The sequence below is a fragment of the Cyprinodon variegatus genome, unplaced genomic scaffold, assembly GCF_000732505.1.
Source record: "Cyprinodon variegatus isolate N-32 unplaced genomic scaffold, C_variegatus-1.0 Scaffold1029, whole genome shotgun sequence".
NCBI lineage: Eukaryota > Metazoa > Chordata > Actinopteri > Cyprinodontiformes > Cyprinodontidae > Cyprinodon > Cyprinodon variegatus.
The window spans coordinates 266626-279337 of NW_015151482.1; the positions used below are offsets into that span (position 1 = coordinate 266626).

At 49.0% G+C, this 12712-nt stretch overlaps 2 protein-coding genes across 5 annotated transcripts in view; one reads left to right on the plus strand and one right to left on the minus strand.

The window, feature by feature from the left end:
• The window catches only part of LOC107100932 (protein 4.1-like), a 33546-nt gene extending 32494 nt beyond the window's left edge, over nucleotides 1–1052 (plus strand). For all 4 annotated transcript variants that reach the window (XM_015399617.1, XM_015399621.1, XM_015399620.1 and 1 more), the window contains one exon: nucleotides 160–1052. Coding sequence is in view for 1 of the 4 variants with exons in the window: in XM_015399621.1 (XP_015255107.1) it covers nucleotides 160–165 (6 nt within the window). In the remaining 3 variants the exon portion in view is untranslated. The remainder of the gene's footprint in view (nucleotides 1–159) is intronic.
• Nucleotides 1053–1962: 910 nt separating this feature from the next.
• Nucleotides 1963–12561, minus strand: LOC107100928 (laminin subunit alpha-1-like; the record flags this gene model as incomplete). Its single annotated transcript, XM_015399610.1, has 26 exons — nucleotides 1963–2466; nucleotides 2541–2754; nucleotides 2832–2965; nucleotides 3544–3697; nucleotides 3794–3943; nucleotides 4027–4216; nucleotides 4316–4422; nucleotides 4515–4698; nucleotides 4911–5102; nucleotides 5182–5333; nucleotides 5416–5568; nucleotides 5702–5816; nucleotides 5890–6031; nucleotides 6102–6246; nucleotides 6323–6473; nucleotides 6556–6680; nucleotides 6767–6920; nucleotides 7002–7135; nucleotides 8296–8439; nucleotides 9097–9251; nucleotides 9334–9516; nucleotides 10621–10737; nucleotides 11827–11929; nucleotides 12007–12136; nucleotides 12210–12370; nucleotides 12445–12561. Coding segments are annotated over 26 exons (3861 nt in total), but the record flags the coding sequence as incomplete, so codon positions are not given.
• Between the last annotated feature and the right edge of the window lie 151 nt (nucleotides 12562–12712).

Below are 12712 nucleotides of genomic sequence, written 5' to 3' on the forward strand. Positions count from 1 at the left end.
ATCGAAACTAGAAGGTCTTAGCTTTCAAATAATGTAATTTGGGCTTACTGCTCCTAAGTTATTTGCTTTTCCATTTGGATATGCAAAATGTCTAAGTCTTTCTCTGTCCCTCTCTGTCTCTCTCTGTCCATCCGTCTCACTGCCGTCTTTCTCTTTCAGGAATGAATGTCGAAGCCCCTCCATCATTCTGGGACATTGAGTCCACAGCCAGGAGCCGCCATCACCAGCCTAGTGTGGACTCATCCCAGCTGGAGTGGAGGATGCACACCACCCAAGCACATATGAATGCATGTACGAGCCCCCCCAAGAGACCCCCCCCCAACTGCTTCAGGAGGCCCCCTAATTGGCCAGTTGACTCAAGCCTTCTCCTGACTGCGATAGTTCGAACCTGCCACACCTGCTAAGAAGCTTTTATTGTGAAAATCCTCGCTCGCTCAGCTGCAGCTCAGCCAAGTATTTACCCACGATGCAACAGGATGTGCCATAGAATCCAGCATTTCCTCTAATAAGCAGAGGCGACCCTGAAGGGTTGAAGTTATCATGAACTCAGGCAGCTTGAACATCTGACCTGTAGATTCTGTGTTAGATGTTCAGTGGAAAATCCTTTCAAATAAAAGCCCGACTCAGAGCAGGAAGCTGTTGAAATGGACTCTTATTTTGAAGCTCTGCAGGAAGTATGTAGTGGTTAGTAACCCCTTTATGTAGAAACTAGTTTCTTCACTGTTCAGTTCAACTAGTTTAACCAGTATGTAGTTTATTCCTCTTCTTTTCTTGCTGCATTTTCACAAACAGCTCTTCTGTTTCTACCTACTTTATTCTGGACCTCCAGAACAAACTGTTCAAGTCTTCCTGGGTCTGTCACCATGGTAACAAAAAATGGTTGAGGTCTGTCACCATGGTAGCAGACGATGGTTCAGGTCCTCCCCGAGTCTGTCACCATGGTAACAGACACTTGTTCAGTCTTTCTGGGTCTTTCACCATTACTATCGTAACAGACGATAGTTCAGGTCTTCCCCAGGTGTGTCGCCATGGTGACAGATAATTGTTTGGGTCTCCCCAGGTGTGTCGCCATGGTGACAGATAATTGTTTGGGTCTCCCCAGGTCTGTCACCATGGTGACAGACGATGGTTCAGGTCTTCCCCGAGTCTGTCATCATGGTAACAGACAATTGTTGGGTCTTCCCAGGTCTGTCGCCATGGTGATACACAATGGTTTAGGTCTTCCCGGGTCGGTCATCATGGTAACAGACAATTGTTGGGTCTCCCCAGGTCTGTCGCCATGGTAACAGACAATTGCTGGGTCTCCCCAGGTCTGTCGCCATGGTGATACACAATGGTTTAGGTCTTCCCGGGTCGGTCATCATGGTAACAGACAATTGTTCGGGTCTTCCCGGGGTCTGTCGCCATGGTGACCGATTGTGCTCCATGGCTCTGTTCTCTAAGATGAAACAGGGTTGTTGATGAAACAATTGTTTCCGGATTGTTCAGAACCTCTAAGCGTGGATCCTGGCCTCCTATCAGCAAGTCCAAACAGGACTGCGCTGCAAACCAAGCAGCCACGGCCATCATGCATCGCTGTCCAGGAACAAAAACATTCACCTGTTAGGCTAATGGCCTCCTGATGTAGATCTTTGGATGACAGAAATCCACACAAAGCTTCCAAACAATCAGAAAACTCCTGAACTGGTCCAGAGAAACTGAAACAGGACTTGGTTTAAACTCATCCTACCAGATGTTTGTGTTTCAGCTTCTATGCTGTAAAGATGAATTAGATCAATATGTCTCTAACTGTGACGGAGAAAACCACAGATGGAAACTGGAAACGTTCTTCTGTTTTTCAGCTGAAGTGATGAAGGAATCAGCAGGTCACCCTGCAGCTCTTTACTCTGATTGGTCCTCCCACCTTTGCCTTTTTTACCTGAACAGAACCCCTGGGGGCCGGCCTGACCACATCAGACCGTCTCCATAGGAACGGGTCCATCATACAGAACCAGATATGCTTTGTAGAACCGGACCCTGGTTGACCCAGACCCGACTGCTCCTGAGAACCGTTTTGGACATGTCTGTGTCAGACGGGTCCAGTTTTTCATTTCTCTCATTGGGACTCATCCCCCCCCATCCCCTCTCTCTCTGTTTCTACCATCTGAGCTTTATTAAAATCAACAAACAAACTCACTTCTTCTTCTCTGGTTTATTTATTTACATCTCAGATGACATCACTCTAAAGATGATTTTTAAGTTCTGAGAATCAACAGTAATCTTCAGAAGATCCTCCGGCTTCTGTGTCCTAACCTCTGCATGGCAACGGTTGCTATGCAGCGGGGCATGAATTGGGAGTAACGCCCAGCAGGAAGTGGGCGGTGCTGAGATCCAGGTGGTTGCTCAGGTGAGGCTTGGTGAGCTGCAGGTTCCTCAGACACCCCCTGAACCTGGTCCTGACGGTCAGGCAGTTCTGTTTGACTCCAGCTGCAACAGAGACACACAGGTTAGCCTCTCAGATGTTCACCAGGTCTTCCTCTAGGTCTCTGCTCTGCTCTCACCTGGATAACCCCCCAGGTACACTGGGTTGTTGGTCTCAGCAGAGGTGGATTGTGGGTAGGGGTTGGGGGTGCTGTATTTCCTCCCATCTACCATCAGAGTCAGGGTGTGCTTGGTCTTCCTGGCCAGCAGGTGGTGCCACTGTCCGTCACACAGCATCCGGTCAGCGGAGCGCACCGACACCCGACCTGCGCCGTTGTTCACATTGAAGACCACCTGAGGAGACATACAGGTGACCTGGGCAGGTCAGCCAATCAGGAAAGAACCAACAGACCTTGTTTACGGACGCTCACCTGGCCGTCAATCATCTCCAGTCCAACCGCATCCACTTTTGGACTGCTGATTCCCAAAAAGACTCCTTCTGATTGGCTGGTCCGGAACTCCACAGACACCGACATATCGGCACCAACCTTATACCCATCATGCACTGCAGGCACAGACACAGTATAGGTACATGATCTGCCACTTGATTGGCTGAACGTTGCCACATGATGTAAAACATAGTGGTTGCCCAGACAACGATAATAACATCACGCAGCGTCCGTGTGCCGAGTCGTTAGCATCTGTAGCGTTAGCGTGTCTAATGAACGATCAAGTTTTACCTGGAAACTGAAAAAATCTGTTTCTGGTGAACAAAGCAACTGTTAGACCGTGATATAAAGAGCTAGGTAGCGCTGTAGCTAGCTGTGCTCACTGGCTAACAGGTTAGCCCGTTTTACTGGGTGACCAAACGTCCCAGATTTCTGGACTACCTGTCCCGGGCTAAAGCTGTGTCCAGAAATGTCCCCAATTTGACCATTTTAAGAACGAGGGGAAATGTTGCCTGTAGACTGTTATTACGGTAGAAAAGCTTGTGAGCATATTGCGGGCATAAACATCTATTACGTTAGCATGATGATTTAAAAAACTCTGGTTAAAAACCCCTGAACAGACCAACAGAAACGCTTCTCTAAAGCTGTTGAAACCCGACCTGGTCGGAGATAAAAGAACCGAAACTGGACTCACTCAGTTCAGCATGTCCGCTGCCATTGAAGTAACTTCCTCTCTGATCCCTGGTGAAGCAGGAAGTGACATCAAGCTGCGAGATGGGCTTGGACAAATCCAGTGTGGCGCCGTTCAGACTGACGGACTGGATGCAACCTGAGAAACCGGAGCTAACCTGAGGGGCAGACAGAAAGGTGTACAAAGGTCACCTGTTACCGGGTAGATCTTCCCACTGCTGGTGATGTCATGAGAACGGTTCTGATGGTCTTACCCCGATCCTCCTGCTGTTCACACCATTAGGAAAACCTCCGAGGAAAAGTGTCCTTTCCACATCCAGGTGGTTCCCTTTGATGGAGACAGATGCTGGACGTAAAGTGTCCACCGTCACTGAGACGGACCTCTGGCTCACCTCGGCGCTCAGCTGAGGGGTTCGAACAAGGCAGAGTTCAACCTTTCAAGTCTGCAAACCTGGACCTGAAGTCGTTGATCTGGACATGGACTCACCGTGTGCCACCGTCCATCGCTGACAGCGGCAGACGACTCGACGGAGGAGGGGCCTTTCCCCAAGTCGGCTGACAGCCTGACTTTCCCCCCTATAAGACTGAGGGCAACAAAGTCCATCTGCTTGGAGTCGGAGAGGAGCAGCATCAGGCCATCCAGAACGTGGCTTCGAACCGACATCCTCACCGATACGCTGAGGACAAGAAGACAATCGAGACAATCAGGGTCCACCGATTCAGACTTTGTCTGGTAAATCCAGTAAACCGAACAATCTGTCGTCATGGAGACCAACCTCTTTCTAAGTGTGCTGGGGTTGATAATGAAGGTCATGTGACTGTGCCTGGATGAACCGAACTGAGCAGCTGAAGGCAGGAAGGAAGGTTCCTGGTCCGACGCACACTTAAACACAAACCAGCCCGCCGTTAGATCAGGTACCAATCAGCACTCGGCGGACATCGTCATCAGAGATCGATTAGAAACTCAGACTTTACCGTTAACGCTTCAGCAGTGAGGGCGCTCAGATGTGTGGGCGGGGCTAAAAGAGCGTCTGCAGGTGCAGGTGTTGGTTCCACAACAGGGTCTTCGGGATCTACCAACCTCAAAGGGCTCTTCTCCAACAGGCAGCTGTTAAACTCCACCCCCTCATACCTGATGGCGACTGATAGGTCAACAAGCCTGCAGACAGACAGCGACCAACAAAAGCTGTTAGCCAATCTGATGGACTGCAAGATCCAGAAACCTTTATATTCACAATTAGACCAGAATGTTGAGACATCAGAATAAAAATTAGCAATAGCCTCCAACAATGACCATCTACAATAACCTTTGGGATTAACGACACATTTTTGTCCTCCATGGAGATCAGCAGAGGACAGAGAAGGACTTACGCTCCGCCCATCACCAGGTGTTGAATACAGCCTCTGAACTGCTGGGACAGAGCTTGCAGTCCGACCGGCAGGCGGGGCTCCTTCTCAGGAGGGATTCCACCGATGAAGACGGAGGACAAAGACAGCCGAGACAATCCTCCCGGCAGAGAGACAGACTTCGGGTGTTCATCGTCCACCTGCAGGGACAGAGACCTTGGAGAGAGAGACGGCTCGTTCAGGTGCGGCAGTTCAGGCTGCGGGTGCAGGGGGCCGTTTCCATGGCAACACATACTTCCTGTTCAAAGTCATAATCACTGAGTGCTCTCTTCCATCGCAGAATGATTCTCCATCGGACTTTGTGAGCGAAACCCTCCGCGCGGCTCCGCCCAGTTCGCCAAGCTCCGCCACCACTTTACCTGAGACCAGGTGCAGGGACAGGAAGTGCTGCGCAGACAGAATACAGAACCTCACCCCTCTGCAACATGTAGGATCAACGGTGCATCATGGGATCCGTGTGGCCCCTTACCTGCCGGTGAGGTCGGTCGTCACCGAAGCCTGCCAGGAGGACTCCTGATTGGTTGTTGGAGGAGAAGGTGAAGAGGATCTCTGCCTCCTTACTGAGTGACGAAGGGCTGATCTGAACGAAGCCTCCAGACAACAGAGAGACACTCCGCACCGCCTGAACAATCAACACACCATAAACCGAACATTGGAAGCTTATCGTCACCAACTGTTAGCATTTCCTACTTTAAGGTCTAGGATGGGGGGGTTACAGGTGTCAGAATGGAGGCGGAGCCAGGTGGGTTTGGTACCTTTAGGACGCAGCCCTTCCGGACTCCATAAGCGTCCATCAGCAGGTCAAAGTTGGAGCGAGCAATCTCCACGTTTTTAATACATCCAACATACGTCCGGGATAACACCTGTCGCCTAGCAACCACAAAGACAGTCAGGTACAAAGCAAGTTTTTTTACAGATCTGCTAATGCCTCCAGCTAACTGACCTGATGGGTCTGGAAGAAGGGAATCCTCCTATGTAGATCGGGTCCAGGTCATAGCGGTTGAGGTCAGAGGCCGTTCCTGGAGACTCCGCCTCTAACACCTCCTTCACCGATGGCTGGCCGGCTGCCATGATGGAAAGGTAACCTGGACAGAGCCAGAATCCAGTCAAAGGAATGTCTCTTGAACCCATGGGTTCTACTGGTCACTGACCAACCTTTGCGCTTGTTCCTCTGCAGGGTGACCTTGTACCAAATTCCTGTGTTGTACTTTCTGCTGGAGGTCATGATAAGAGCACCTGAGCCCAGGTCAAATGCCAGACGGACATGCCCCTCAACCAGTTCTAGAGACAGGAAGTCCTTCTGAAGGACAAAGGGAAGCGTAGTCACAGTGTGTCCCCTCCAGAATAAGAGCATTAAAAATGTGTGGCTGTTTTACCGTGTTGTTGGAGGCCAGGTACAGCAGCAGTCCACCTGGAGACAAAGTTTTAAACAGCAGCACCACGGAGGTGGACGTGGCTCTCAGAGACTTCTGGACCACAGAATATCCAGAGCCATCGAAGTAGAAAGACGTCTCCTCTGCCTGGGGACTAAGACACATGGGGATGGCCAGAGATGGGTGAGATATCTGTGGCCTTCAGCCTGATGATGATGTTAGCGCTGAGGTGCTACCTGCTGAAGCAGCCTCCACACTTCCCCTCCCGGCGGTAGTAGCTCCACAGACCAATGTTCTCCTCATTCAGCGAAGCTTCACCCAGGCATCCTTGGAAGGAAGATGTGTGCAGCACTGGAGGAGCCTGGACATCACAAACACACACAGCGAGGCTTGATCTGCTGGTGCTCAGACTCACACACCTGTCCACCTGACATGAGGCGGACGTACCTGACTGTTGGCTCCCATTCCTCCGATGTGGATCACCGTGTTTCTGTCGATGTCCAAAACCCGGGATGTTCCCGGTGAAAGCGACGTCACCGCCGGCAGAGGGGGCGACTCAGAGTCCAGCTGATGGACGGAGAGAGAGGCGCGTGCTCCGAACCTAATGACATCACAGATGACATCATCACTGGGACAGAAATGAATCTGAGACAGACTCAGAGTTTGTCCAGAGGTTTTCTACCTGGTAACGTTGATTTTGGTCCATCGGTTGTTTGTGATGAACGTTTGAGGGAAGTGCAGCCGTCCTGTGCCAGAGCCCAGGTCCCACAGCAACGAAACCTTCCCATGATGCATCTCTACCGCCAGGAAGTCCTTCTGAAACATTAACACATGCCGGATTTAGGTCTAGTGCTCTTTGGTTTCAGGTTCAGTCACCCAATAGCAAATGATGGAGTTTTTCTCCAGATAGGGTGGATGGCCACTCTGAGTGACAAGGACTAGGAACTGTGACAAAATGAGTGTGTTTGGGGGGGTTTATGTACTGACCTTATGAAGACCGTACTCAATAAGGGTACATTCAAGAGTATACATAGAGTACTTTAGGTAAGTCATAGGATCAGGAATGAATAGTTTCTAAAATGAATGGCGGTCAAGGAAACATCATCATAGGGGTAGGAATACAAACCAGGCTGTATGCGAATGAAAATGTGTGTGTCAAGTCAGGTCATGTGGAACTATGTCCTTATGGGGTCCCCATATGGTAGACTACTGCAGTGGTTAGGCGTTAGACACTCTCTCGATGACCCCCCCCACCCAGTCCGACGACTAGAGCAGTTGGTTAGGGGATCAAAGGTATTGCACGGGCCGGCGCACGTTTGTTGGTATCTCTCAGATCCATAGCCAAGCCAGTTTGTAGAACTTGGAGAACTAGGGTTAGCTTTTAGAGTAATGGCTGGGTTTTAGGGTTAGTGCAAGGATTAAAGTTAGGTTTAGGGCAAGTGTCAAGGTTCGGGATCGGCTAAGTGTAATTAAAGGCAAGGGTCAGGTGTTAGGTTTAGGTATGGATTCCACTAATATTAGGGTCAGTAGCTAATTGATCTGGTAAGTTGATAGTAAGGGCTAAAGTTAGGTTTAGGGCAAGTGTCAGGGTTAGGGATCGGCTAAGTGTAATTTAAGGCAAGGGTCAGGTGTTAGGTTTAGGTATGGATTCCACTAATATTAGGGTCAGTAGCTAATTGATCTGGTAAGTTGATAGTAAGGGCTAAAGTTAGGTTTAGGGCAAGTGTCAAGGTTCGGGATCGGCTAAGTGTAATTTTAAGGCAAGGGTCAGGTGTTAGGTTTAGGTATGGATTCCACTAATATTAGGGTCCGTAGCTAATTGGTCTGGTAAGTTGATAAACATGAGGGGTTAGGGTTAGGGTCTGGGTTAGGCTTTAAGTTTCGAATATATGTCAATCATAACCCCGAAAGTCACAAAAAACAGAATGTGTTTGTGGTGTGTGTGTGTTGGTGGGGGGGTGGGTAGGGTTGCATACCGTGATGTTGCTTCCCAGGTAGAAGAGCAGGTTATTTTGATGGGACGTCTTCAGGATCAGACTCAGAGTGTTGAAGTTACTGGACTGAATAGGTGGTTTGTAGGTCCGAACACAGTCCCTGTCTGCCTGCACCGCCACCTTGATCTGATGAACCCACAAACAAGCTGAGAATCAAGTCCCATTCCCCTTTTTGGGGAGGATGCTGTGATGCCAACTGGTTGAGGGGCAGTTGGAGATATCTCTTCTATTTTAGGAAGGTAAAGCATCTGTGATCTCCTGCTACATCTCACTGATATAAACCCACTGTGCTGCATGGAGGTGGTTAACCTTGTTGGATGTCATGGGACTCACACTCATCTCAACTTTGTTTTTTCTTTAATTTTCTTTGATATTTATGCATAAAAACCAGGAAGATGACACGTCCACAGTGTTTTCACCATAGATCAGCTGCTAGAACCTCACTACAAGCCCAGCCACGGTACCTTTGACCAAAATGCTAGTATTCCCTTGTGAGGCCTGTGGTCGGAACATTTTTATTTCTCTTATTTCATATATTATTTTATCTTATTCACTCACTATAAAAGTTTTCACTCAGCCTGTTTCACCTGCAAGGCCAAACAATTCCCCAGACCCTTATTCTAATCCTGGGGGCTTTGGGACACGCCTCTCTGTCCTTCACCCTCCCCACATTCACCACACCACTGGATTTACTGTAGGTGGACGTCAAACAGGCGTCCAGCTCAGGTATGTAAACCTTATCGGGTTGCAGAAATGTTCCAGGCTTTGAAGAAGTGTCAGTACCGATGCCGCCTGTCTTCGGGCCTGATCGATCAGCTCCCTGATGTCCGACAGATTCCTGCTCAGGGTTTCTCTTAGCACGCTCAGGGGCTTTACTCTTTCCATCAGATGCTGTGTGCGATGCTCCGCCTCCTCTAGGTGGCGCTGCACCTCGTTAGCTAAGCAAACAGGAAGTGTTATTTTTATCACTTGGACTTTTATTTTGGAAGCTTTAGGTTGGTGACGGACTTTCTGACAGACCTGCAGTCTGAACCCGACTCATTAGGCTGTTGGTCTCCCTCACGGTGATGTTGGTCTTCTCCACCACAGAAGAAGAATTCTCCAGCTGCTGCCTGAGTCTCTGCAGCCTCTGCATCGCCCCCTGCAGGCTGGAGTTTGCTGCTCCAGCCTGAACCTCCGCCTGCTTGGTGGACCTGGATGAGCCTGAAGCACAGTGTTAGTGTTCATCATCATCATCATCATCATCCTCATCATCATCCTCATCATCATCATCCTCATCATGTTCATCATCATCATCCTCATCATCATCCTCATCATCATCATCCTCATCATGTTCATCATCATCATCATCATCATCCTCATCATCATCATCCTTATCATCCTCATCATCATCATCCTCATCATCATCATCCTCATCATCATCATCATCCTCATCATCATCCTCATCATCATCATCCTTATCTTCCTCATCATCATCGTCATCATCCTCATCATCCTGGTCATCATCCTCATTATCATCATCCTCTTCATCATCCCCAACATCATCATCCTCATCACTATCATCCTCATCCTCATCATCATCCTCATCATCCTCATCCTCATTATCATCATCCTCATCATCAGCCTCATCATCATCATCCTCATCATCCTCATCATCCTCATCATCCTCTTCATCATCCCCATCATCATCATCCTCCTCATCATCATCATCATCATCATCTTCATCCTCACAATCATCATCATCATTATCCTCATCATCATCATCATCATCATCCTGATCATCATCATCCTCATCATCATCCTCATCATCATCATCCTTATCTTCCTCATCATCATCGTCATCATCCTCATCATCCTCATCATCCTGGTCATCATCCTCATCATCATCATCCTCTTCATCATCCCCATCATCATCATCATCATCACTATCATCATCATCCTCATCATCATCCTCATCATCCTCATCCTCATTATCATCATCCTCATCATCAGCCTCATCATCATCATCCTCATCATCATCATCATCCTCATCATCCTCTTCATCATCCCCATCATCATCATCCTCCTCCTCATCATCATCATCATCATCATCATCATCATCTTCATCCTCACAATCATCATCATCATTATCCTCATCATCATCATCATCATCCTGATCATAATCATCATCCTCATCATCCTCATCATCATCATCCTCATCCTCATCATCCTCATCATCATCATCATCATCATCCTCATCAGCATCATCATCATCATCCTCAACATCATCATCCTCATCATCATCCTCATCATCATCAGCTGTCTCACCAATAGGAAGCCTCTGCAGCTCACTGATTGGCTGGCGGAGCAGAGCACTGGAGTTAAGCACCCCGTCTCTGACCAATCGCAGTCTGGTGGTTACCATGGAAACACTGATCTGCAGGTCTGAAGGAAAGGGAAACATAAATCCGGGTTTTTGGGATTGCAGCCCACCTGATTTCCTTTGCTTCCACAGAAGAAGAAACGTTTGGGATCTGAGGGTGAAAATCAAACAGGATCATCTGACTGTCCCTGGGAATGACACCTCACCAGCATCGCCTACTGATGGCGGTCGGAGGGCCCGGTGGCGCCAGTGTACGGCAGCCTAGCTTCTGATGATACGCTAGGGCAGCTGTGGCTATAATGTAGCTCACCACCATCAGTGTGTGGCTGAATGAATGAATGAATGAAGAGTAAAGCGCTTTGTTCAGGTGCTCTGACTTAACCAAAGACATTTACCGTTCACATCAAACCACCTGAACCACCAAGGTCACGTGAACGGAGCGCCGTGCGATTCCCGCTACCCGCTCAGGAGGACGTTCGCTCATTCGCTCCGCCGCTCAAAGTAGCTCTAGGACGCTCCGCTATAAATCCGCTTCTCGCTCACCTTAATTTTCCTGCCGCTCCGCCGAAATCGCTTCACGCTCGCTCAGATTTTCAGCAGAATTTTCTGACGTTTTCTGACGTTTTTCCTCCCTGTAATGATGCCAGGGTCCCAGGACACACGGCGTCTGATTGAATGATGTCATCGATACATGTGGATCGTCTTATTTAACTGGCTGTTTCCCAGCTGTAACACCTCGCTCCATCATGTTGCCCCGCCTTTCCTGGTTAATTATTCATTTATTTTCTAAACTACATTAAAAATGGTCACTTTGCATCGCATTGCAAATGAGATACTAATGCATGTATGTATTTATGTAAACCCGCTCTCTGTGTTCGTTTTTAGGATATTTTATCCCACTTTTTATCACACATGCAATCCTCATCACGGCGATTCTGTAGTAAAGCTCTGGAACCGCCGTTATTCAGGCTCAGTTAGCCACGGTTGGTTTCCTCTGAGATTGTCCTAACGATGTGGCCATCGCTCATCCTGGAAGCAGACTGGCCGTCGGTTACCATGGCTACAGCAGTGGTTTGAAAAGCTTCTTTGATGGACCAACAGATGTTCCTCAGAGCTCTGCAGCGTCCATCTGAACCAGAGACCAAACACACCTTCAGCTGTAATGTTGAGCTGCCGACTTTCTTCTAAAACATGGGATGAGATGTTCAGCGTGGCTCCGCCCTCTTCCGACAGCCTGCGCCCTGATTGGACGCTCTGAAAGGCACAGACAGGTTAGATGGGGGTAGAGGCGTCTCCTCCTACATCTGGACCAGGACAGACTATCTCAGTACCATGTTGAGAGCAAGCAAGGCAGAGTTAAGGCCCGCCGAGGCTTCCTGGTGGGCGGAGCCAACTAGCTGAGTGATGTCATCTTCTGAATGAGCCGTCTGGGTGTCGTTGTGGGACACGTTGAACATGGATCTAAAGGAACAGAGGGAGAACGGGTTTAATGTTTTGGAGGGGAAAGGTTAGAAACAGAAGCACACATCAGTACCTATGCAGCAGGTCGGCGTGGCGTTTCAGCTGGCAGGCGTGGCGTTCTGCGCGGTGGACGTTCTCCAGAGCGTCGGTCATTTTCAGGCCAACCACCAAGGCTTCCACGTGCTTCCTGAGCTGAGGGCGCCACTGATCCAGCTGGCTGGCCAACAGCTCCACCTGCTGGTCAGAAGGAGGTCAGACTGCGTTCTGCTGCAGAGGTTTGATCATGTGATCAACAGAGCAGGTCTTACTGCGCTGCGGTTTGAGAAGTCTGCAGCCAGACTCAGGGTGTCCTCCAGCAGGTCCTGACTGTCCTCCAGCAGTCTGTCCACAGACAGAACCTCAGAAGTCAGGTTCTGAAGACCCACCTGATCCACACAGGAACACAAACAAACATAAATTAGACTGTTTATTATGGATCCTTCCAACAGCAGCAGATACCAGGAGCTGAATCACTAACTGTGACATCTATGAAAGATTAAAACCATGGATGGATGATGGATGATGGATGGATGATGG